At 36.8% G+C, this 26797-nt stretch overlaps 2 protein-coding genes and 1 long non-coding RNA gene across 4 annotated transcripts in view; 2 read left to right on the top strand and 1 right to left on the bottom strand.

Moving 5' to 3' along the window:
- The window catches only part of LOC127442620 (serine/threonine-protein kinase N2-like), a 33995-nt gene extending 19902 nt beyond the window's left edge, over nt 1-14093 (top strand). For both annotated transcript variants that reach the window (XM_051700789.1, XM_051700790.1), the window contains 19 exons: nt 1462-1591; nt 1727-1872; nt 3386-3614; nt 3837-4019; nt 4588-4697; nt 5384-5527; nt 5738-5813; nt 7651-7810; nt 8212-8329; nt 8594-8730; nt 8821-8905; nt 8990-9081; nt 10473-10649; nt 10754-10816; nt 10902-10978; nt 11059-11201; nt 12392-12499; nt 12629-12709; nt 12827-14093. In XM_051700789.1, the coding sequence (XP_051556749.1) occupies nt 1462-1591; nt 1727-1872; nt 3386-3614; nt 3837-4019; nt 4588-4697; nt 5384-5527; nt 5738-5813; nt 7651-7810; nt 8212-8329; nt 8594-8730; nt 8821-8905; nt 8990-9081; nt 10473-10649; nt 10754-10816; nt 10902-10978; nt 11059-11201; nt 12392-12499; nt 12629-12709; nt 12827-13030 (2463 nt within the window). In that variant the 3' untranslated portion in view covers nt 13031-14093. The remainder of the gene's footprint in view (nt 1-1461; nt 1592-1726; nt 1873-3385; nt 3615-3836; nt 4020-4587; nt 4698-5383; nt 5528-5737; nt 5814-7650; nt 7811-8211; nt 8330-8593; nt 8731-8820; nt 8906-8989; nt 9082-10472; nt 10650-10753; nt 10817-10901; nt 10979-11058; nt 11202-12391; nt 12500-12628; nt 12710-12826) is intronic.
- On the top strand, nt 11208-11998 carry LOC127442637 (uncharacterized). The gene is made up of 2 exons (XR_007897504.1): nt 11208-11725; nt 11799-11998. It is a non-coding gene; the product is annotated as an uncharacterized LOC127442637 (long non-coding RNA).
- Nucleotides 14094-14231: 138 nt separating the features above from the next.
- Nucleotides 14232-25382, bottom strand: gtf2b (general transcription factor IIB). Its single transcript, XM_051700807.1, has 7 exons — nt 25292-25382; nt 24239-24345; nt 23962-24095; nt 23695-23841; nt 19426-19555; nt 18963-19244; nt 14232-14894 (listed from the first exon to the last, which is right to left on the bottom strand). The coding sequence occupies exons 1-7, from the start codon at nt 25306-25308 to the stop codon at nt 14761-14763; spliced, it is 951 nt and encodes a 316-aa protein (XP_051556767.1). The 5' UTR covers nt 25309-25382; the 3' UTR covers nt 14232-14760.
- Nucleotides 25383-26797: the final 1415 nt, after the last annotated feature.

Genomic DNA, 26797 nt, shown 5'->3' with positions numbered 1-26797 from the left:
ATATGTTATTGACTATTGATTATAAAATTGTATATATCATATATCACAAAGCGGAGAATCTCAACTTTCTAAAGACACTTAGACTGAGCTTCTAGTCCACTTAAAAGCCAAGATATGAAACAACGTGCGTGGTGCATGAACTGAAAATTAGACTGAATGTCTATGGACAAGTACATCTGTGAGGACTAAAATACATTAAAACACCACCTACATTTCAAAATGGCTTTTTGTGACTGAAAGTGATAGAGGAAAATTTATTTTATCTAATATTTGCTTCCATCTAGTGGAATAAAATAAGACTTTTTGACAGAACCATAATTACATGTTTACAAAGTTAGGACAACAACAAAAAAAGTTTTTTTCCCCCAAGTTTCTATTCATCATAAAATTGTAAACATATACAATATTATTTATGAATAATTGCTGTCTTTTGTTTCATTTGGGGGGTTTTCTGAAAATGAGACCAATTTTTGGCAGTTAGTCCTCAGTATGTGTAAATGGTGAGCTTTTAAAATTGAGTATGAAAAATTGCAGGCTGCTGCCCAAAAATGCCGCAGAGTTGAAGAGGTAAATGGATAGTTCATCCAAAACAGATGTTTTTCTTCTCATTTACTCACCCTTATGTTGTTCCAAACTTATGAGACTTTATTTCTTCCATGGAAAACAAAAGATGTAGGTAGTATGTAAGCCTCGGTCACCATTCACTTTCATATCTTTTTTTTCCATACAATTAATGGGAATGTTGACTTAATCTCACATTCTGCCTAAAATCTCCTTTTGTGTTGTGCATAATAAAGAAATCCATATGCATTTGGAACAACTTGAGGGTTAGTAAATGATGACAGAATTGTAATTTTTTTAAATCAGCTGTATTGGCCATCGCAACAAGCAAATAATGACAATAAATAAATAAAATAAAATAAGTGCAACTTTAAATCTCAGTCTAGACAGATTGAGAGTGGGTTTTTTTTTGTTAAATTGTGAACAGCAGTGATTTAAATGTATTCTGTTAGAAACACAGGCCCAGTACTGCAACCTCAGTTTTAATGACATGTTATAATATCAGCTCCTGTGAGCTGGTTGAGGGGATTAGTCCCAGGAGTTGTGAGCTTGCCTCTGTGGCTCAACATTAAGCTAGGGCTGATGTAAACTAGGAAATGACTTCTCACACACCGTCAGCATGGTAACCCTGGATTTTGGAGGGAACTTGATAACAATTTGACCAGCTTGCACAAAAGTGCAAGTAGTGCAAGTACTAATGTACATTAAAAAATATTACAAATGGTCTACTGAATGTCTAATAAACGGGGTGAAAGAAGATAACTGACCTTAGTTGTAAGATAAATTTTGTCAATTAATATCCCACCACTTAAAATCTGTATTTGTGTCTTTGTGTTTGCATTCTCCCTTTTGTGGTTTAGACTTGGCTTTTATAAAACTGTTGTTGACATTGCTTTATAGGACAGAAAACTGCTTGCAACAGCACAGCAGATGCTCCAAGACAGTAAAACCAAGATCGAGTTTATCAGAATGCAGATTCTCAAAGCCAGCCAAACCAACGAACTCAGCTTTGACAACAATGATGTCATTGGTACCACTCAAACTTTGTTTCTTGAAATATTAGCATTCACCAGTTCTACATAAACACAAAAGAAAAATATGTATATATGCTTTTCGAAAATCACCTGTAGTGTAACAGTTTATTTATCTGGTGGTGTTTGTGAAGCCAAGTCCATCATCAGTCCACTGGACCTGCGGGTGGAGGAGCTCTGTCATCACACACGGATAGAATACGCTGTGGCAGAGGGGGCCAAGAATGTCATGAAGCTGCTAGGCTCTGGCAAACTGACTGAGAAGAGGGCTCACTCTGAGGTATCTTCAACTGCAACATCATCAGCATCATCTGAACTGACCTCTTTGAATCTCTTCTGGTCTGTGGCACTCTGTTTGGCATGTAAAGCAAGGCGCTGTCTGTCCTTCATTGACTATTTGGATATTTAAAGGTGTTGTAATCGATGTTAGCCATTTTGCTAACTTCTGCCAGACTTAGCCACTGAATTAGACCAGACCCTTTAAAAAAAGTTAAAAAAAATCCTGCCCTTACCTCAAAGTCTTCTGATTGGCTAAACAATAGTTTCCTGCAGTCAGATTCCTTTTTTTTTTTTTTTTTTTTTGCTGGGGGCAGTATGTGCCTCCTGCAGTTGATTCTAAGGAGGATTTTGTATTTTTATTTCCAACTATAAAAAAATATATTGCATGCCATCTTTTCAGGTTAAATGCTTCAATTGAACCAGTTCATTAAGATTAACAAGGTAAAATGCATAGAATAGAATACTAAGAACTGCATCAGATGTTACAAATAAAAAACAGAGGATTCATTATGAGACAGCATTTGTGGCATAATGTTGATTACCACAAAAATATATTTTGACTTGGGACAAATCTCAGTTGCCTCCACGTCTGAGACCCATCAGTCCATGCATCTTATCACGTGACTTGTTGAATGTGTTACCACGGAGACATAGCGCGTGTGGAGGCTTTTATTATTTGAGCTGTACAGTTGTTTAATTCATCATTTTTGCGGCGGACTACTAAATTACGGGGATTACAGGGTTTATGCCGTTACGTCGTCATGACAACAATATTGTAAAATTAGATATAACTGCACAAAAAAGTTTAGTAAGCGATTTGATCACACTAATATCATGTAAACGCGCATATTTCTTTATGTCTTGTGGCTATACTTTTAAAACAGTGTTTTAATGTTTGCAGATTGGCCCATTCACTTCCATTGTAACCTGAATTTTTGCTTTTATTTTAACAAAAGTATGGTAGAAATTAAACAAGTCAAAATGTAGTTTGGAGGTAATCAACATTCTGTCACAAATGCTGTTGAATGAGCTTAGCTTGGATTGAGCCCAGAATATTTCTTTAAATTATGGGGGCATTTTTGTCACTGTCAGTGGCATTTTTTCCCCCCGAGCCTCCCTTAATTTCTGACCCTACTGTTAACTGCGTTTGCTAGGTATGATATTTCAGGACACCTATTTCAGTGATATCTGTTGTGTAATAAGGACATTTTCTGCATGCTATTCCATTAAACAATTGCTAACAGCAGCTTTAACTGTTCATGTTTTTCATCTGGTAGACCTTGTAGCCATAGAAAACATGGTGCATTTTGGTCAGAGAGAGAGCAGCCACAAGCCAGTAATAAAATAAGATAAATAAAATAATATAAATAAAATAATAAAAAGATAGTAATGAATGCCACATTAATGCCATAGTTGTAAGCTTAGCATCTGTAAACTAAATTACACAATTTCACATTTATACTTTTGTGTAATTTCCATTCATTCGTCCTCTGCTGTAATTATGTGTTATCCAGGCCCAAGCTAGATTCAATGAGTCCAATCAGAAGCTGGATTTGTTGAAGTATTCCCTGGAGCAGAGACTCAATGAGCTTCCCAAAAACCACCCCAAGAGCAGTCTGATCATGGAAGAGTTATCCCTTATGTCCTCCCCTGCTCTCAGCCCCCGCCAGAGCTTCATATCCACACACAACCAACACAGCACTGTGAAGAACCAGTACAGCACCAAGCCAGCTGCACTCACAGGTGACAAAGACATACTGCCTCAAGAATTTGTTTAACATGGTACTTAATTGTTACTCTATTAACAGGGTTTAACAGTAAGGATGGCACAGAGCTGGTGAGAGAGAGTTTAATGCCATTTGACAGAACTGTCACTTGTCTTATTGACATCCTTATTGTTGAGTCCTCATAGAGTTGTATCTGCACAGATCTATATTAATGATGATTGAAACTGACTTAAAATAGGTAAGTTAGAGGTTCGACTCATGGGATGCCAGGACCTTTTGGAGAATATTCCTGGCCGGTCTAAAGCCACGTCGGTACCGTTGCCAGGCTGGAGCCCCAGTGAAACGCGCTCCTCTTTCATGAGCCGTGGGAACCGCAGAGGAACCAGCGTTCGAAATCTCTCCAAAACTGACGACCTTTCCAGTTGAGTGCATTTAAGTGCTTGCCTTCAAATGGCTTCTCCACAGGCCTTTCATTTTGACATGACACAATTAATCAAGTAAAATTATTGTGGCAGTAGGGCGCAACAGTCAGCCATCTGGGTTACGGAAGTATTTTTCCTATTCATTTTTCCCATAGACTTTTCATAAAATCCTTTATAAAAGAGTTGTAAGCCATGAACCAAACCAGCCGGCTCTGTGGTAAATCACAACATCACAAATTTTGTTTTGAGGCAAAAAAAAGTATTTAAAAGTATTTAAAAATCAGACAAAAAGACAAAGGTACTGTGTACTTACCATCTTTCATGAGGGCATGGACTACAATCCCATGAAGTACCACGAATATGATGACTTAAACGAAAGCATATACCATCGAAGAACAACCTCGGAGCTCAAGGTAGGTCTGTTTTTAAAGATTTATAAGTTGTCATTGAAAATTAATTTGTCTATGGAAAAAATTAATAGGATTTTTACTTCCGGAACCAGACTGTTGCACCCTTTTGAGGGGCTTAATTGTTGTCAGAAATATTATTTTCTATGTGTGTGTCCAGATGAGATTAGTGCTGTTCTGAAGCTTGACAACACATTAGTAGGACAGACCAGTTGGAAACCTGTCAGCAATCAGTCGTGGGACCAGAAGTTTACATTAGAGCTAGACCGGGTAAAATTTGGCCTTCCTTACTGTTAAAGCTGAAGTGTGTCACTTTTTTTTATGTTAAAATACTTTTTATCATCCCAGCTTAATATGCAGTATGTGACTGGCTTACTGTCTTGAAAACTGTAAACACTGTCTCTAGCATTATAGAAACTGCTCTTTTTTGAGTGGCCTGTCCAGCCTGACACTACAACATTTACTCCACCAATGGTGTGAGTTGCGGGTGGGACTATCTGTTTGTTCAGTCAACAGGGGGAGGGGAAGGGCATATTCGGAAAGCTGTTTTGAAAACAATGTTATTTTTGCAATTCCATTAGGTAGCGCTAGTGGCTCAGAAATTACACACGTCAACTTTAAATTAAAACTGAAGTGTGTAATCTTGTCAGTGTTAAAATACTGTACTTTCTCCTATCCTAGTTTAAGATGCTGAGGTAACTATTAGTAAACCATTAGTAGGTTGACTTAAAGAGTGTAAACACTGTGGCTTTATGGCATAAGTTTGGAGTGGGACTGTCTTTCTTCCTGACCAATGGCAGACAGAGGGAATGTTCAGGGAAACTTTTTAAAACCATACATTTTGCAGTCCATTTAGTAATGAAATTGCACACTTCAGCTTTTTGTTTACGATGCATTCATAACAGTACTGGGTGTTGTTTTAATATGAGATGATTTAATGTTTGTGTGTACCGTAGTCTCGGGAGTTGGAGATCTCTGTGTATTGGAGAGATTGGCGATCTCTTTGTGCTGTAAAATTCCTCCGACTGGAGGACTTTCTGGACAACCAGCGCCATGGAATGTGCCTTTACCTTGAACCACAAGGGACTCTGTTTGCAGAGGTATCTTTACAATATTGTCTTTTACTGATCAACACGTTCCCACAAAGAGACCTCTGATTAGCAGTCTAGCGCACTGTGAATTCCTCACGCTCAGTGGCCCCTTAAACCCTCGGGGAGGTTTTCCCATTTTTGGGAACCTGAGCCTAGTAGTCCTTAAGTAGGATTTGATTAGTTTTAGAGCTTGATCTAAAAGGCATGTTTGTATTACAGGTTACCTTTTTCAATCCTGTCATTGAGCGGAGAACCAAACTCCAAAGGCAGAAGAAGATTTTTTCAAAACAACAAGGTGAGGGCATTTGTTCTGCATGATGTTTGTAACCTTTGGGAGTAGTCTCTATGATTGAGTACTTAGAAATATCTTGTAAATTGATGATTTTTTAGATCATTTTAAGATTGTTTCTTGCACCAAAACAGCTGAAAATTAGTCTGTGTTGACCATTTTCCACCTTCTCTCTGACCCTTAGAATTAAATGAGTTGTGTTTTGCTACTTTACCTTTAAAATTTCTATGTAAACACCCTTTGGCATGTTAAACGAGTAACTATATAGCCCAAACAGGTGTTGTCGATGTGTAAATGTATTCGTTCTTGTGATGTCACAAAAGCACAAATTTCAGAAAAGGCTGTTTTTGCAACATAGTTTTAGTAGATGGTCTTTTTGAACTGAGGAGTGAGTTCTGAATGTTTACATGCTGTTTTATTTCCAAAAATATATATTTTTTAATGATATTACCCCCTTCAAAAGGGTTAAAACATACTCTATTTATATATATATATATATATATATATATATATATATATATATATAATATTCAGGGTTTACACATTAAGCACATCCAACACATTGTATCCAAATATATTAAACTGTTCACTCAAGCACAACTGTTAAAACTCAGCACCATAAACTATCAAACAGTCATGACATTTGAAACATTCATTGATGAAACTGTTTACTCACGGTTTTGCGATCGGGTCCAGTAGTGTTTTTAACTGCCCCATCTTTCAATAACAGTTCCTTTGCAAAGCTTGAATAGTATTATGACTGGTTCACAAGCAATCCACGCTGATATGAGCCAAAACATACGCAACTACATAGTCCAAAGCAGGATGAAAAAGACGCACACACACATACTGTACAATATCATCATGCACTGAAGCGCACATCACCGGAAACGCATCAGAATCATCAAAGAAACGCATCAAAGACATCCATCTAGTGCATGTTTACCTACACCAACAATTAAAAATAGCGCAGATCCATGACCTGTTTACGCTGAAAACAACAAGAGGCACAGCAGCTAAATGAAACTGAATGGCTTCTCGTTTTCAGAGTTGTAACTTGACACCGCGTCTTTTAAAAGCATCCCGATATACATGACAATTGTCAAAGATGTCTGTCTAGGGTATTTTTCAAAGTAGTCCAGATGTGTCTCCTTTGGCATTCAGGAATAGTTAGGCCACACTAGGCCTGTCTGTCCTGCTCTCTCTCTCAGTTTACAAACTGAGAGCCAGTGAACGGGGCCAAGGGTGTGACAACGTAAAAGTAGGCGTTGATGTTGTTGCTGTATAGGCGGTCATGAATTAATGAGCGCCCTAGTGATGTGGAGAAGTCGCAGAAGTAGAGAACGAGGCATTTTTTGCAGCTTGGTTTCAATAAATGCTTTTATTGCATTGGGGATTACGTTTTGTGTTCTGAAATGTACAGTATGTTTTTATTGTAGAATGACCTCTTGTCAAAATATCAAGGTAAATTTGATTCCTCATGACATGACCCCTTTAAGAGCAGATGCATTTGAAATTGGGCAGATGATTTTAACCTAAATAACTTGGAATGAGGACACACCATAAAGCACACACTGCTTGTAGTGTGGCAAAATTGCGATGCATACCAGCCTCTCAGCAGACCCTGTGTTTAGGCCCAGATCTGCACACCACCTACAAATTCTGGCAGCTTTTTTTTTTTTTTTTGTGAAACATCATTTTCTTCAAGTTAAGACATTTTCTTTTTGTAACCACTTTGTTTATACTACCCCGGTGTCTAAGTGAAGAGGTTTATAGGGGCCGGTTGAATGTGTTTCCTCTTCATGCTTTTGGATTGATCTGATGGCCGCACCTGTGTCTATAGGGAGAACATTCCTGCGGGCCCCTCAGATGAGCATTGGTACCTGGGGCCGGCTGGTGAGGAGAGCCATTCCCTCTCCGAATAACTCATTTAGTCCACAAGTAGCAGAGCTGGCAGCCGAGACTGGCCACAGTAGTCATCCAGGAACCCCTGCTTTGAGGAGGTATGAATGTACACAACACGCATACATTTGCAAACATGCTCATTTACACCGTGTCCTAATGAAACAGGATGCGACTAGTGATAAAAGGGATCACTTCCATGTTAATCAGAGTTGTTGTCCTAACCGACTAAGCGTCAGGATATTTTGGCTTCTATTTCTGTGGCATCAAGTGTCATTGGTCCAAAATTGCACTCTTCATAACTGTGCATTAAATCTTAAATTTGTTCTTATTGGCTGTGCTTGTGCTGGGTAATGCAACATTATCGTGTTCAGTGTGAACGGGCAAATAGTTTGCCGCTGGAATCTTATTGCATTGTGTCTGGTTAAGACACGGTCTTAGATGCCAATTTTTTAAATGTGGGGCTTTGATTGTGTTGTTTGTAATTGAATGCCTTTTTTAGTGACCCAGTAGTGACAAAACTGGACTTTGACAAAGACGCTACACCAAAGCATTACTCTCCTGTTAGTATTAGAGAAGCACTGCCTGAGAACAAGATGGTCAACAAAGACAGAGAACAGGTAACATCACACACTATCATGTTGCTGTAGAGACAAGCAGTGCAGGCATCTGTTTTGATACCATCTGTTTCCTTAAAAGGACTTGTACAGTTAAAGACTTCTTTAAACTAAAAAATCTAATCTCCCCCCTTGGATTTAAAAGAAAAGGAAATGCCTTTATCCATACTTTTATTTAGCGTGAAGATAACAGACTATTTAGTCTCATCTTGTATAAACAACTGAACTGATACCAGCGACAACTAAAAGTATATCTTTTTTCTGCAGGACACCTTGGCCACATTTGACTATCGAAATGACAGGAACAGCATCATTGTTCAATCTAATCTCGAAACTGTTGTGGAACATGAGACACAACCATCAGCATTAAAACTCATAGCTGTCCAAACAAACACAGATATAAGGTGAACTATTTATCATTTTCATTTAATTTAATTTTTTTGTACAAATATACACTACATAACTTAAGACTTTATTTTCTTTCTTTTTTTTAGGGAAGAGGAGGAAAAAGAACAGTTTAATTTCAGCCTTAAAGACTTTAAATGTGTTGCAGTGTTAGGCCGTGGCCATTTTGGAAAGGTAGGAGACTGTTTATGCTTGCCTTTTAATTTTTCAAATTCTGAATCCATCTATATTACTTTACTTTTTCCCATGTCTCTACAGGTGTTACTTGCAGAATACAGTATTACAGGTGAAATGTTTGCCATCAAGGCCCTAAAGAAGGGAGATGTTGTCGCCCGTGATGAGGTTGAAAGGTGATTCTTCTCCTCTGTTTAATGGACAGTGGCCCCAAAATTATTTGGACATTTAAAGGAATATTTTGGGTTCAATACAAGCTCATTCAACAGCATTTGTGGCATAATATTGATTACCACAAAATTTCATTTCGACTTGTCCCTCATTTTCTTAAAAAAAATAAAAAGCACAAATCTGGGTTACAGTGAGGCACTTACTATGGAAGTGAATGGGGCCAATAGGTGAACGTTAAAATACTCAGGTTTCAAAAGTATAGACACAAGACATAAACAGTATGTGTGTTAACATTATTTTAGTGAGATAAAATCGCTTACAAACCTTTTCTGTGTAAAGTTATAGCCAATTTACAACTTCGTTGCCATTACGATGTAATGTCAACAAACCATAAAACGACTGTAAAAATGAAAATTAAACAACTTTACAGCTTAAATAAAAGATGAGTTTTAACAGAAAAATGTATGTAAGAGAATGTAAGATAGTTCACCCAAATATGAAAATTCTCTCATTTACTCACCCTCATGTCATCCCAGATGTGTGTGACCTACTTTCTTCTCATGAATAACAAACAAAGATTTTTAGAAGTATATTTCAGCTCTTTAGGTCCTCACAATGCTAGTGAATAGTTACAAAATTTTGATGATCCAAAAAGCACATAAAGGCAGCAAAAACTTGATCAATTTGACTCCAGTAGTTTATTCCATATCTTCAGAAGCAATACGATAAGTGTGGGTGAAAAACAAATCGATATCTAAGTCCTCCTCCCTGCTCAGTAGGTGGCGATATGCACAAATAATATGAATCACCAAAAACAAAAGAACAAGAAAGTGAAAGTGGAGGTTTATAGAGAAAAGGACTTAAATATTGAGCTGTTTCTCACCCACACTTATCATATCGCTTCTGAAGTTATTGATTTAACCACTGGAGTTGTATGGATTACTTTTACGCTGCCTTTATGTACTTTTGGAGCTTGAAATATTTGGTACCCTTTCGTTTGCATTGTATGGACCTACTGAGCTGAAATATTCTTCTCAAAATCTTCATTTTTGTTCTGCAGAAGAAAGAAAGTCACACATCTGGGATGACATGAGGGTGAGTAAATGACGAGAGAATTTTAAATTTTGGGTGAACTATCTCTTTAATGTATGAATTTTAACTAGCTTTAAACTAATTTGGAAATGTTTTGCTTAAAAAAAGTGTGCTTGTACTATCTTTCTTTAAAAATAAATGTCATTTGGTTTGATATTTTATCTAATGCAATGACATCCAAACATTAAGTGCAGTTTAGTTGTCCAACTAATTCTGGGGCCACATTCCGTTCATTTGAGAGCAAGACTTATCAGCTAATGTCACTATTTACTGCTTTTTTTTATTGTTTTTGTTTTCAATTTAGCTTGATGTGTGAGAAGAGGATATTTGAGACTGTGAACAGTGTACGCCACCCATTCCTGGTCAATCTTTTTGCATGTTTCCAGACCAAGGAGCATGTGTGTTTTGTGATGGAGTATGCAGCAGGTGGAGATCTCATGATGCATATTCATGCAGATGTGTTTTTAGAGCCACGGGCCACGTGAGTTATACACACGAGGACTGCAGTGCAACTCCAGCAGTGACCTGATGTTTTGTGGTGTGTGTGTAATATGTTAAAATTTTTGTTTATTTTTGTTTTTACAGGTTTTATGCTGCTTGTGTTGTCTTGGGATTACAGTTTTTACATGAGCACAAGATTGTATACAGGTATAAGAAAAATTTGTTACTAGTATTAATTTTTTTATTATGAATTTAATCCAGTAATTTGAGGATAATTAGATCTATTCTCTAGAGACCTGAAGCTGGATAACTTACTGCTAGACACAGAAGGATTTGTCAAGATTGCTGACTTTGGTCTTTGCAAAGAAGGTAGGGAAATATTTGTTTTTGTATTATCCCTGAATACTGTGCAAGCACCAGAGAGAAATGTCATACTGTCTCCATGTTAGGAATGGGTTACCATGACAGAACAAGCACTTTCTGCGGCACTCCAGAGTTTCTGGCTCCAGAGGTCTTAACCGAAACATCATATACACGTGCAGTGGACTGGTGGGGGCTCGGTGTGCTCATCTTTGAAATGCTTGTTGGGGAGGTAAGAGCTCCCCTACTTATTCAATTCTTCTCCCCCTCTCCAAATACATCATAATCATTATTCTGTTCAAAGCAAATTAAGTTAGTGTGTCTCATGTCACTTTGACGTTAAGAGTTTTCGGTGTGGACCTTGGTTTGATTGAACATAAAGTTTTGTTCATTCGATTGGGGTGAAATCCATTTTCTGAATTTGGTTGCACACCAAGTCCATTGAAAAAGTGGGTGTGAAAGAATCAAATAAAATAAAATCCCTTTATTGTCACTCAACCATATACACAAGTGCAACAGAGGGTGAAAGTTTTGGGTGTGGTTCCAAGCAACATAGCAGTATGACAATTACAATAAACATCTGATTTACACTTAAAGTTTACACATCTTGTTACAAAGAAGAAACAAGATGTGAAGAAGTATAGGTATCTGCGGAACAATAATGGGCGTTTTCCAATCTGTGGACGTTTTCAAACTGGGATGGCCGTTTTTTAACCATCCAATGAAAGTAAGGAATCTCAATGTAGTAATCAGTAGGTGTTTCCAAACCAGGATGTGCGTTCCTCAACTATCCAATGAAAGTAGGGAATCTCAATGTAGTAATCAGTAGGTGTTTCCAAACCAGGATGTGCGTTCCTCAACTATCCAATAAAAGTATGGAATTTCAATGTAGTAATCAGTAGGTGTTTCCAAACCAGGATGGGCATTCCTCAACTATCCAATGAAATTAGGGAATCTCAATGTACTAATCAGTAGGTATTTCCAAACCAGGATGGGCATTCCTCAACTATCCAGTGAAATTAGGGAATCTCAATGTACTAATCAGTAGGCATTTCCAAACCATGATGGGCATTCCTCAACTATCCAATGGGGATATCTCAATGTAGTAGACAAGTCATATAAAGAGGTTGGAAAAACGTCCATCCCAGTTTGAAAACACCCACATTTTTGTTCTGCAGAGACACAAATCTCGTCTAAAAAGTTAAACGAGCATTGTTCTACCATTTCTAGCATTTATTGCCTGGCAACAGTGATTAAACAGCTTCCAGTGTTAGAACCATTGATAAGGAAAGCATTTTACAAAGTTTAAAATGTGAGAGTGACATCAAAATCATACATTGGCTCATCTTGTAAAGAAAGAACTGAGAAAAATATGTATTTTTGGAACATCTTTTGTGACAGAGTGGACTTATGTTTCCATAGTCTCCGTTCCCTGGTGATGATGAAGAAGAGGTGTTTGACAGCATTGTGAATGATGAGGTTCGCTACCCAAGATTCCTCTCAACAGAGGCCATCTCCATTATGAGAAGGGTTTGTGCCAAAAGCAGCATTACCATTTACTCACCAAAAGTTCTCATAGAACTAAAATTTTTAAAAAAAATTGTTAAAAATATCAGTCATAAGCCTTATCCATTTATTTATTTTCACTTTTGCCCATAGCTATTAAGAAGGGATCCAGAACGACGGCTTGGAGCTGGTGAACGCGATGCAGAGGATGTGAAGAAACATCTGTTCTTCCGAGTGAGTCCAAACCCATCTGGCTACATGTGCTCATTCATTTTAAGTGTTTTTTTTTTCCTTCTCTCTTTCTGTCTGAATAAATTATTACTTGTACCTTGATTTTTATTTTTTTTTCAGAATATTGATTGGGATGGACTTTTAGCAAAGAAAGTGAAGCCACCATTTGTACCCACAATCCAATGTTCCAGTGACGTTAGTAACTTTGATGATGAATTTACCTCAGAGGATCCAGTGCTGACGCCGCCCCGAGAACCCCGGCAATTAAACAAGGAGGAGCAGGAGTTGTTTGCAGACTTTGACTATATAGCAGACTGGTGTTAGCCATGTGATGGCACTCCTCCCTCTCCACACACGCGCAAAAAATGTGAATCAGACTATTTTATCCATTCGCAATTTCATACCATGTGTTGTTCTCAAGTGTTATTTTACGATTACCATAAGACCCTTTCCAGTTTTTTTAACTTGAAGAAACTTTTATAAAAAATAAATTAAAAAAAGGAGTATTTTGTTACCACCACATTCAGGTCTAGGATAAAAAGTTTACCGAGCATCATCACTGATAAAAAATAAAAAAAAAGTCTTAATGATCATTGCAATAAGCTTGCCAGGGTTCGAGTTGATTACTTCTGGTTGGTCTCTGTCTGTGCTATCAAACACCCCCTAGAGTTATGGAAATCAGTTAGCCACAGCCACATTTATCTTTCCTATATAATTTCATCAGCTGTGTATGCTATAAGTGTCATAAGAATAATGGGCATTGATTTTGATGTATTAGAATGTATAATGTGACTGGTTAAAAAGTGTTATAAAGCCATAGTCTGAGCTGATAGGTTGCCACTCAGATATTTTGTATCTCACCAGTGAATGTAAATTTTGCTGCCATTTCCAAAAATATTTACAACTCCATTTGTATAATGATATGGCAGAATGCTCATTTGAGTTAGGGGCTAGTTGTTCTTAGTTCCCTACTTAAATTGCTCCAATTCATAGGTCTTTGTTTACAAAACTCTTGGTGTGGCTCATAACTGGTAGGCATGAGGCATAAACTGGAATCCATACATGACACCAGTTGTTAATAACTAGACTGTAAGAGTCTAGAAGTTCAAAACCAAATTGGCTTGAAGCTTAATGTGTGTACCAAACAATCCAAATGGAGGGGCAGATGCTAGTTTTAGCCATGTTATATAGACTATCCGACATAAACACTAACTGTAAGCACTCATTTTTTTAAATTAATTTTAAATTATCCACATTTTATGTGAATTGTGGACAAAATGGACTGTACAAAGTTTTTTTTTTTTTTTTTTACCTATTATACAGTATGTCTGAGCATTATGCAAAGTAAAATGTTTCAGTGGTACACAGTGTTGAAGTTTATGCTGACAGTGATGTAAATAACAGGTTTTGCCACTTCCATGTTTATTATGGAAGTAAGAAACATGGCAAGTTCCTCTCTTTTTTGTACTTGTAGAATTTATGATTTGAGTGAATTCTGGTCACTTCAAAAAAGGATTCTCTGGGGTTTGATGAAAGCTTTTATAACAACCGTGCTGTGAATACAGGAACAAACACACAAACAAAAGTTCTGTTTCATCCCACATCTCTCGTGAAATAAAAAAAGGGGGGTGGGGGGAAATAATAAAACCATTTATGCTTTATGCTTATTCAAAGCTCAAGATTTTTGTAAACCTGTTTTGGGGATTTCCAAGATGTTCAAAATGCTTTTCTGAAAAGCATTTATTTAAATTACTAAATATAATGCAAACAAGCTAACACTCTTTCCTACAAAAGAAAATGTTTACAGTAAGAAATATGCCTAGTTGAAACCACCAATCAAATTCTCCCTTAGACATATGTACAATTTATATATACACAGATGAAAGTACAGCCCAGAATCTGTGTTAAACCTTGGAATGTGTCTTCTGTACTTTGTAGAATCCCTGCCATTGTCTTTCAAAAGGATTGTGAGAGCAAACCTTGTAAATTTCAAAAGAGAAAAGGCTGAAAATTCTAAAAGTACAAAAAGCAATGACTGTTGGGCACACGGGTGTTCACAGTTGAGGCAGTTTATCCACTGGTGTGTCAAATTTGAAGTCTGGAGGAAAGAGATCTGCAGCACGGGGGTAGATGAGGCGGTATGACTGTCGGATGGTGACATCTGCCACTCCAGCAATGTCCCCAATTTCTGCACAAGAGGAAAAAAGAAAATAAAACAAACACTTCCTTATATCTAGGCCAAACACATTGACCAAAATTACTATATTACAAACTTAAGTATTCTATTGCCAATTTCACAAGCTTGAATCAGCAATTTAGTGAAATTGTGGTGCTGAATTTTTCAGGACACTTCTTCAAAACTAATGTCTTCATCCGTGTACATCCACAAATGCAGCATAAAGTCACATGTATGCTCTTTGCAATCATTTGCTGGCTAAATCTGAATACTTAAAATAAATCCAAAATAATCATATTTTGATAGTGTTCAGATTTTTGTTCATTGATATAGATCTTGATATTTATGTATTCGCTCTTAAATAGCTTATTTTCCCTAATCAGAGGAACCATCTTTTCAGACAGTAGATTAATTTTTTTTAAAGTAGGGCAGTCAAATCGATTACAATTTTTAATAGTATTAATTTTATGATGTGGCGATAAATTATCGATATTTATTGAGAAAGCCCCCAAATAAAGAACTTGACATAAATAATTATAAATATTATATATAATAATTCAGATACATTACATCATATACAGTAGGGGTGGGTAAAGATATCGATTTCCCAATTACTCGCGATCTTCATTTGAACGATCTATATATTGATACTTAAAGATGCACTCAGAAATGTTTTTCTTCATTAAAAAAAGTTTAACTCCTAAAGACATGAATAGTAATTTTGTAATACATTTAGGAAATCATGACCATTCATATTATAATGAAGACTCCAGTCATATCAGTAACCTTATAAAAGCTGTTTTATTCTACATGGAGAGGGTCCACACATGGGGGCTGCCATGTTAGAATCACATGACCAGCCGAATACTACTCACTTAATCTCAGTAACCGTCCAGTTATTTGACACTTTCACTCATTGATTAAAGTAATCATGGTTGACTGTGAATACTACATTTCTACAATGGCATCTGAAACTGAAAACTATTGATTTTAAATGATGCTGCATCCAAGCCGCTAGGTGTCAGTGTAAGTCCAAGATGACACAAAGACAAAAGTTACTGAGTGCACCTTTAAATCCCAAGATTGATCTTTTGCTCTTTGCACAACCCTCCACAATGAGAGGAAATCACTCGCATTTGCAACCAAATTTCACACTATGCGACTAAAAATGTATATTTGTCAACCGCCTGGTAAATGTTTACATTTCACTCATCAGTTATTGTGTAGTATAGTGATGAAGATCCTTTCACTGCATGTTGAGAGTAAAAGTTGTTCTGTGTAATGCATGTCCAAAGACGAGATCCAGGCAACCGATTTGTCAATGAATAATGTCTCTTTTAAAAGGTGCACTCTAACTTTTGTCTTCGTGTCATCTTGGACTTTCATGGACACCTAGCAGCTTGGACAGTTATAGATTCTTGAATAGTAGCTTAAATCGTTTTCAGTTTCAGATGCCATTGTAGAAATGTAGTATTCACAGTCAGCCATGATTATTTTAATCAATGAGTGAAAGTGTCAAATAACAGTCATGTGACAGGCTGGTCATGTGATTCTAACATGGCAGCCCCCATGTGTGGACCCTCTCCATGTAGAATAAAACAGCTTTTATAAGGTTACTGAAATGACTGGAGTCTTCATTATAATATGAATGGTCATCATTTCCTACATATACTGCAAAATTATAATTAATGTCTTTAGGAGTTAAACTTTTTTAATGAGGGAAAAGAATGCACCTTTAATACCCTGTTGTTCTTTACAGTCAGTTGTTGATCAAAAACAACAAAAAATAAACATTGAATTCTAATCATGCACAGATAAAGCAATTCTAGTCTCTCTCATTAACATACGCTAATTTAAAGATGCTGTTTACAAAAATGTAGGGTTTCCTTAAAGAGACAGTATTTTTAGCACGTTATCAATTATGCAATTAAACAATAAACATGTAAAAAATATAATATATGCAATATAATATCATATTTATTGATTAAATACATTGATTTGTTCATTTTTAAAAAAGTTCAAATGTGACCAAAATTATGAAAAACTAATAAAATATAATTAGTCAGATTAATACTTTGATATTGTACCCAGTTAGAAGGTCCCTTGTATAATTAAAGGAATAGTTCACCCAAAAATGAACATTTTCTCATTATTCACTTAACCTGATGCCATCCCAGATGTGTATGACTGTCTTTCTTCAGCAGAGCACAGTTTAAGATTTTTAGAAGATAGAGCTCTGTCAGGTCCTTATAATGGATGTACTCGGCACTTTGATGGTCCAAAAGTCTCATTTAGACAGCATAAAAGTAATCCATGCGACTCCAGTCGATCAATGAATGTCTTATGAAGCGAATCGATAGGTTTATGTAAGAAACAAGTCGATAATTAAAACGTTTTTAACTTTAAATCGGCGCTTCCATCCAGGGCTCTGAAGCTGTTTGAAATGGCCGAACTCTCGCATGACTTTGTTGTTCTGTTGTAAATAAGCGGCGCTTCCAAATTCTCACGTGAAGTCGCAGACACGCTTACGTCACGTTTCGCGTCAGCAGCTGGCGTGAAGCGCTTTTTAAAAGTTAATAACATTAATAATTTTAATTATCTATTTATTTTTTTACACAAACGTATCGATTCGCTTCAGAAGGCATTCACTGATCAACTGGAGTCGTGTGTATTACTTTATTGCTGCCTAAATGTGACTTTTGGACTGTCAAAGTGCTGGCACCTGTGTACTTCCATTATAAGTACCTGACAGAGGTCTATCTTCTTTTAAATACCTTCATTTATGCTTTGCTGAAGAAAGACAGTCATACACATCTGGGATGACATCACAGTAAGTGAATAATGACAGAATTTTTGGGTGAACTTTTCGTTTAACAACATTAACTGAGAGAGAATTTCAAAGGGGGCATTATAACTAAAATATACCCATTTGAATCAATATTGAATCGGAATCAAAAGCTTGCGAATCGGAATCGAATCGGGAAATCTGTATCAATACCCAGCCTTAATATACAGTGGCAGCAGACAAGTAAAAGCATTTAGACAATAAAAAAAAAAAAGTGGCTTAGAAGTCAAAATATTGTGTTTTATTTCCAAATCATTGAACATAACCATATTATTGGCCTGCTTCCTTCTGCTGGTGTATGAACTTTTGCATCAGATGGGCACTTTGAGCATCTCACTTTGGTTGCGTCGCGTCTAACTAGTTTTCAGTGTCTATAGTTATAAGCGCCGTGTTTTTACGACTCCGTGTCATATTAAATGTATTTTGAAACATTGAAAAATGCATCTCAAGAGGCCCTGCATTCTATTGTGCTTGTTTTAGCCATCTAGCTATCTTCTGATAAAGGTGGCGCTGCCTGCTCATTGGTTTGACAGGGCGTGTTGCCTGTACAGCTGAAGTGCTGACTTACAACAAAGTTGTAAATTAAGCTTGAATTGGGAAATTATTGAATAAATTCCTTATTTCATAATTTTCGTCCAGATCGGAGGCATGATTAATTGCACTATTTATTTTTTAACACTTTTTTTCTCTTGAAGCATTAAATCGACAGCCTTAGTTGATAGTAAAATACAGCAAACATCTAGTAAAAAAGAATCCAGGCATTTTTCCATACTGTTTTACACTAAATATGAAAAACGCCATGCAAAGACTTACACCAACATCAAGTAATGACAAAAACGAATAGTTGAATTAGTGATTTGAATTGATTAATTGAAACAGTTTGAACTGATTCACAGAAATGAATCGAACTGATGAATACTGATGCCATTTTTGCTACTGAAGATTAAATGAGACGCTATTAAACATTTCTGTCTTAACGCTCTCAAAATCATAAGTTGCAAGACAAGAAGGAATTGCGAAATTAGGTACGGTCTTTAAGAAACTCATTGGTCGAATAAAAAGTGCCTTAAAATCATTGCAATATTCACAATGCTGCTTAATTTTATATGGCTAGCAGAAGTACCACAAACATATTGCAAAAATTTTATATGTCACCCAGCTCTATAAGTACCACAACAATGAGCACTGAAGCCTAAAGTACAGAGATGTCTTGTCACACAACTAGAGTTTCATACCCTTCTGTGTCTTTTTCTCAGCAGATGCTTGAGAGGCCATGTAAATAGCTGCAGCTGCCACTGAGATAGGACTGCGGCCTGGAACCAAATCCAGTTCCACGGCCTTCCTGGCAATGTAGGTGGCCGCCATCTGCACCTGTTTGGGCAAGCCCAAGTTGGAGCAGAAACGTGACATGAAGTCTCCGGTTGTAATGAGGTCCACGCTTGTCTCTAGAGCCTTCAGGATCAGTTTGAAGCAACGACCAATCTCCTTTTTTGAGATGCGAGAGACGGCACAGATTTCTGGGTTGGAGAGAAATTGGATAATTAAAATATTTATATCTCAAGACAAGTTTAAATATCAACAGCTGAGTATTCTTCAAAGATAGAGAAATATTTGGAGATAACCATTTGTTATTTGAACTAATAACTAATGTCAAAAGCACATTATATCACTCAATGGAAAAGAATATGCTCTTTTTACCTTTAAATGTTCTTGGGACCCCCTCCTGTCTGCACGCTATGTAGAGGCAGGCTGAAGCTATGGCATCGTTACTTCTGCCTTTTAGACTCTTCTGTTCGTAAACTTGTTTAAACAAATTGTTTGTTCGGTCCTGATGGATAAAAAGAGAAAGATTTAAAAGGTGCGTTTCACTGGTGAGGATGGAATTATTATTTACAGCTGTGTAAAAACATCATCTCTTCAGAAAATACTCTATGTAACACTGGATCAACTGAGTGGCAAATTCTGTCCACTCCAGGAAAAAGTGTTTATTTCCACACAGTTTTTTTTTTACTCATAGTTTGCCTTTTGACGAAAATGTCCTTTAACATCAGTCAGTATTGTATCATGTCATATTCATTCATTCATTTCAGTCATAATTCAGTCATAACTCATTCACTATAATTTTAGTAAATGAAAATAACATTTTAGTTGATGATAATGTGCAAAATGAAAACAAAAACAAAAAAGGTGTAAAAAAAAAAAAACTGTAACAGACCAAACTTTAATAAAATAATCAAACATTTAGAAAACATTTCTTAATTTAAACATGTATCAAACATATACAAGACAGGTTACATACAAAATACTGTACAGTTGTTGTGAAAACTTGAGCTCCTGAAGTATTAGATATTCTTTAGAAGTTAGCCTACTGTATTCTGAATTTTTAATGCTTTAGAAACGTATTAATTTTCCGTGTTTAATCAGTTTAGGACATTGCATTACGTGTAGCGTGATTTTTTACGGAAACAGCGTATTCAAAGAGCAAGTTATGCATATTATGACTAATGCCTAACTTAGTTCAAGTCCACCTGTTCATTAGCTTCATTGGCTGTGCAAATATAAGTTGTAGTATTACATACATGTTGTGAATGTAGTGATTAATCTCATGTATAAATGGGTGAGGTAATGAACCTGTTTTAAAGCAGTTCATTTTGCCGATGTTCAGCGTGGATTGTTGTATTAGATGAACAATATCTATTATCTTCTTCTATAAACAGATGTTTCTGTAGATTTTTCTTCTGTTTATATTTTGCACTTTTAATATCTCGCAGTATTTTTTTTTTTCACTGGCAGGCCCACTGAGAAAAAAAATCATCATCAAAATATTAATAACTATAGTCTTGACAAAAACAAAATAGGCATCGTTTTAAATCTTAGAAACTGTACTTTACAATGCATGTAGGCATTATGACCATAACTGAACAAGTGCTTTGAAGTTTGCACACAAATCAGATGTGTTCCGTTTTGATAATTTATTAATATTTTTGCACTCAACATATTACTGTATTCAGTTAAGACATCAAACTGATCAAATAGCTATGTTTCATATGCTGTTGGAAAGCTCTCCAAGAGTAGAATACAACCAGCCTATTTGATAAGTATATGTCTTTGACATAAATGTTACATGTAAACAGGCGTTGCTTATATGCCGCGTTTTTGCTTACAACTTCACGAAAATAAACAGAACATAAAATATCATTACATAGAAGAGGGGATTCCCGCTAAAACGAGTCCACAATCGGAGGCATAGATCATTAGATAATCTGGACAAAGCACAATGTGCACAGCACATTATGTATTTTCTGGCTAAAAAAAACACTATCTTTCCTGGATCATATGATTTCATCAGAAATTATATGGTACATTGTCCAGCGTCATGAAACAATCATTAGGATAGGGCTGCAACTAATGATTATTTTGATAATCAATTAATTTAACGATTATTCGAACGATTATTCGACTATTCAGCGATTGCGACGATTTATAATTAGCTCTTAACCGATTATTCAGCTTGTGCCCAGACTTAAAAGGTTATATTAAACATGCTTACTAACAATAAAGAGGACAAATTCATCTTTTAAAAAATTCCTCTAAATGACATTCACTGAATTAAAGGGGGGGAAAAAAAAAAGTTTAATTCAGTAAAGAAATTCACTGCAAAAATGATTAGATATTTAAAAATATTTGTATTTTTAATATTATATTTAACATTCTCAGATAATTTTTTTATTCTGCAATATAGCTGCTAAAGTAAATGTACGTTGTTTTAAAGGAGTTTTAGATATTTATATTGGAAAACAAGCCAAAACAAAAACAAATCAAAAACGTATTTTGTTGCAGTGTATAACGGAGCGAAGACTACCCTCTCTCACCTTTCTGTTCACTTCAATCCATCTTTAACTCACAAAAAAACAAACTCTCTCTTCTTAATAAAGCTGCGTATTGCCAATTTTCATGATATGAAATGCACAGTGACATATATTATGATTCAATAAATTGCGAGCCATCACGTTATAATCTAGCTGCAGCAAGCGTGCAGCTCAGGCTCCCAAGCATAAATTAATGGAACTGTGTTGGGCTTTAATATAAGTTTAATGGCATCTGTTTTTGGGTAAAATTTTCAACAGATCTCTGGAAAATGACTACTGCAAACCCAAGTTTTTTTGCTGGGACATTACGATTTCCAAATAAACTGCACCCATTTATCTCGGATCTAATTTATTTCAGATCCTTTGGTAATACATGAAGGCTCACCAATCGTCCTTTCGCAATTTTACATCCGAAAACAGAACATGTCTTGCAAAATACAGATAAGTAGCTACACATAGCTTCTCCTCATACCCCCTTGCTTCGCTGTACCATATGCTATTGATATGGAAAGCCCCACCCCGCAAGTCGATGGGACTGGTTCCTTAGGTTTGTGACGTATGAAACCCTGGCTGTCTGAATCAGTGTACTCTTTGGTAGACTGCAGTTCCAAGGCGAAAAAGCTCAGCCATGGCACTGACTGCTGATTTCACTCATGGTATGTCTTCTAGCATATAAAAAACACCATATGGACATGTAAACAAGGATAAAAACATGATTTTCACTGGAGGGGGTCTTAAAAGATGCTCAACACGCAAGTGTTGCTTCAGCGGAGCGACAGCGCCGGCTCCACTTATTCCACAATTAGAGTGCTTCTGTATTTTTACTTATTTTGTACTTTTGCATTATACTTCTCTCATATTTCGCGATCTACAGTTGTGCCCAAAAGTTTGCATACCTTGGCATAAATTGTGGCATTGATTTTGAAAATATCCTTAAATAAAAGACAGTTTTTTTTTTGACAGGTGATTTCTGTTATCATTATGATTTAAAAAAGAGCCAAACAACTATGTGATAATAAATGGATTCATATGATCACTATCCTTAAATAAAAGACAGCTTTTTTGCATGATCAGTCATATTTTCAAAATCAATGCCAAAATTTCACAATTTCTGCCAGGGTATGCAAACTTTTGAGCACAACTGTACATCACCTGAAGCTGTTTGGAAAGTTTAGAGTGCATCTGGTCTGTGAGCGGTGTAATTCTTCCTCTCCTCAGTCAGGCGCGAACTGCAGTGCTGCTCTCACGCATCAACATTAGAGTTTCATATGATCTCATGTTACGTTAAATGACATCAAACTACTATTCGATGACGACAAATCGTTTCATCCCTATATTAGGATTCAGAGCGCTGCAACCACAGGTGGAAATCACCCATATATGGGCAGAGAGGATAGTTCACTCTAATTACATATGGCCATCAGGAGATGGCACCAATTACATGACACAGAATGGAATTGATCGAGATCTCTTTATTCATGCCTGCATGCTTTGGAAAGAGAGCATACCTTTAGTCGTTGTTGTATTTGCAGGTGTAATTAGTCCCTATGTACAATTATGTTTATTGGTTTGGAGAGGATTTTGGAGATTAGGATAAATAATTTTTGTAATGTTATAACTTTTGATTACTTTGTCGTATCAACACAATTTTACTCAGTTACAGGTGACATGATTGGGAACAAAACAAAAGCAGATTTACTTTATTTACACTGAGAAAAATTAAAGAAATTTTTGGCTCAAGTTTTTTTGTGACTTTTTAAGCAGTTTCTTAGGCTGAGAGTCTCAGAATTTATCATGATCTATATCATTACAAATTTGAAAAGTTTTCTTTTTTTTTATGACTTTAATTTTGGGTATACCACTAAAGCAGGAAATCTTTATAAACACCTTCAGAGCTTAAAGGATTAATAAAATGTTTAATTATCATCATGATGCGTTTTCTTTGTCTCGTTTTCGTTATTGTTGAGGAAGAGTTTTTTGATTGAAACATTTTAGTCAGTGATTTTGCTGACGAAATGAACACTGGCTGCAACAATGTTAAGGCTTTGGTGATTATTATGTCAGCAGCAGTAGTAGAGAGGAGAGGCAGGTCACTCACTATGATGTTTCTGGGGAGGTTGATCCTGTCAGCCATAGTGCTGATCTCTTTAAAGGCATTCAGCATGGCTCGATCGGAGCTGCTCATGGTTCTACGATTCTGGTACTTGGAATTTCCAAACTCATCAAAACTCGCTGCACCGGTTCCCTGAGAACGCATATGGAGAGTATTAAAAAAATAAAAAATAAAATCACAATGAGGAAGATGACTTAATGTTTGGCTGTTTGTATGTAGTCATTAGGAAGACAGGATTGCAAAGCTCCTCACTTTGCTGATCATTGTGGTGAGGTCTCCTCCATTGAGGAGAGGGTTTTGAGCGTCACCAACACGAGAAGGGTCATTAGTTGCTTTCTCATTGGTGAATGTTCTCCACTCAGACCCTACATCTATCACACGGTCACCTAGAAGAAAAGCAAGCTTATTTATTCTTTATTCCCTACTGGACAAATAAGCAACGCCATAAAAATATTTGTATTTTTTTAATCAATGCTCCAATATTCAGAAACAGAACATAAAACAAGTGAAAATTCAGAGAGCATCATACCTACTACAAGGCCACACTCAGGACAGATCATGTCTCCTGCCCTGTAGTCCTCCACCAGCAGTGCATCGGGGTGATTTGGGCACTGCACCTTAGGAAGAGAGTCTCCACTGTAACAGACAGCAGATTCAAGGGGTTAGAAGATCCACATGAATTCTACCGTTTGTCTGCGAATGAGGTTACAGTAAAAGCTCCAATTCTGAATATATGGTTAGTCACATCCTTAGTAGGATCCATAAAATAAAATCCAAAGATCTAAAATCTACTAAGCAGCAGCAAATTGTGCATCTATCTTTAGATTAAAATGTTGCATTGTTAAAATCAAAGAAATGTTTATAGTTTGAAATAATATGCAAAATGAAGTTATAATTCCTTCTCTTTTGATATATTATTCATCTCATTAACAGTTACATTCATTGTCACAAGAATAAAAGTGGTTCAACATTACTGTTTGGAAAATTTGACTCAAGAAACTGTAATAACACTCTTACAATTCTTTAATTTAACCAACAGTACTATACCACTGTTGGTTTTACAGCCACACCATAGTATGATAAATGCTAACAGACACAGATGCTAAAGCCGTTTTTTTCAAAGCCACATGCTCAGGAGGGCTAGGATAAATTGGTGAGAATTGTTTATTGGATATATAACCAATGGAAATCACTTGCTGACATTTTAAAGTCGCTGTGTTGTTGTTATTGAGGTACGCGCAGATAGCGCTTTTAGCTGAGATGTCTGACAACACCTTATCAAACATCACCCCAACACCAGAACCTCAAATAGATCAAATAGAACGGCAAGTCTTGAATTATTTGCTGAAATCAGTTTTCATTTCGATCAGTTTCAAGACCCCATCAAAGGCCAGCCAACGTGCGCTAGCACAAAATGACACAATGTTATCAGAGGCCATTTCCTTCTTTACACAACAAGCTCTGCCAAACTGCCATGAGAAGTACACATCAGGAACATTCATGGGTCCTCTGAGCCATACGTTTACAGATCGATATCAAAAAACATGAGATCGAGAATAAATGCAGTAGAAATCATACTCACCGGCTTGTCGACGCCATACTGTTCCAGTGTGTTTGTCCAGGCAGTGACTCTGCGCTGTAGACAATGGACGCCCTCTACTCCTATTTATAGTTTTTTTTAAGTCACGTGCAAATGGCAGAGACGGAGCGCCGCAGGTCCCAAACCAAATATAACAGTTGAAAACAACAGTCAAATTTACAATATAAGGCTAAACTAAGGGTTCTAAAATTAAATTTAAACAATCAATATTTATATCATATTAAAATATAAATGTTACACATTAATATATAATATTTATATACTATGAAAGCTAGGAAACTAGGAAAGCTTTAGGCCCAGATGGGTAAAATCTTTCCGTGGCAGAGACCTGCCACCGCCGCAGGCAGCTCTCACTCAGCTATAACTCGACCTGCCACGGCTCTCACTCGTTACCTGCGCCTCCCTCTCGATCCGTCAGCGTCACAGACCGCTCCAACTAGCACCGTCACCGTTACTTGCGCCTCTCTTGCAATCTTTAGTCCTGTTTTAAATATTTGTTAAGGGCTTATACATTTCGTAATCTTTAAATAAGTGTTCTTTGTCTTTTACAGGATTAAAAGTTGCAGTCCAAAGTGGTTCTGATGACTGCTGGTATCTGCCTTGTAGCAGCATGGTTCATCTGACAGTCATCATCTATACAAGCTAAACAGGACTATATGCCAGCAAATTATACAATCCTCCTATTGATTAAGCTCACTCATTTGATTGGCTATCGGTTGTTGGCATGTTCTCTTTTTACTTAAATTCAAAAAAAATTTTAGACATTTTTATACAAAATTCACAACAAGGAGTGGCACGTGACACCATGCAAGGAGCAGACGTGTGAGCGACGAGCTATGCGCACTTTGCTGAATTTTCGATTATTTTCATATTATAATCTGGTGAAATTTGTTACACCCAGTTACACATTTGCCCTTTGTTGCAAAACATGGCAAAGAGGTCAAAATCCTCGGGCTCGGGAGACATTAAAAGACACTTACGTGTTCAGGATGAAAGCCCCGACAGGCCTACAGACCGGGGACTCGATTTGGACGGCGCGGCGGGAGAGGAGATCCAGCGTCAGTTGTCCAACATGTCGGTGATGTTGACGAAGATTCTTGTTGACTTGGAGGATCTCGCTGTAATACGTCGATCGACCACGGCGATGGAAATAAAATTCTCTGAGTTAGCTACAAGAGTGACTGATGTTGAAAAACGAATCGATTTTCTGGAATCTTCGGAGAGGGAATTAACCGCTAATCCACCCGCGACCAAAGTTGATTTGGAACGTCTCCTTGAAAAGCTTGAAGATCTTGAAAATAGAAGCCGCAGGAATAACGTTTGAATTGTTGGAATTCCTGAGCATGAAGAGGGCAGAGATATGGTGAAATTCCTAGATGAGTTTTTCCCGAGTCTGCTCGACATAACAGACCACAAGCTGGAAATCGAGCGAGCTCACAGAGTGCCGGCTCGGAGATCTGCTGAGGGAGACAGGCCCCGATCGATTCT

Source organism: Myxocyprinus asiaticus, chromosome 6 (assembly GCF_019703515.2).
Source record: "Myxocyprinus asiaticus isolate MX2 ecotype Aquarium Trade chromosome 6, UBuf_Myxa_2, whole genome shotgun sequence".
Classification (NCBI taxonomy): domain Eukaryota; kingdom Metazoa; phylum Chordata; class Actinopteri; order Cypriniformes; family Catostomidae; genus Myxocyprinus; species Myxocyprinus asiaticus.
This window is presented reverse-complemented; position numbering and strand designations above follow the sequence as displayed.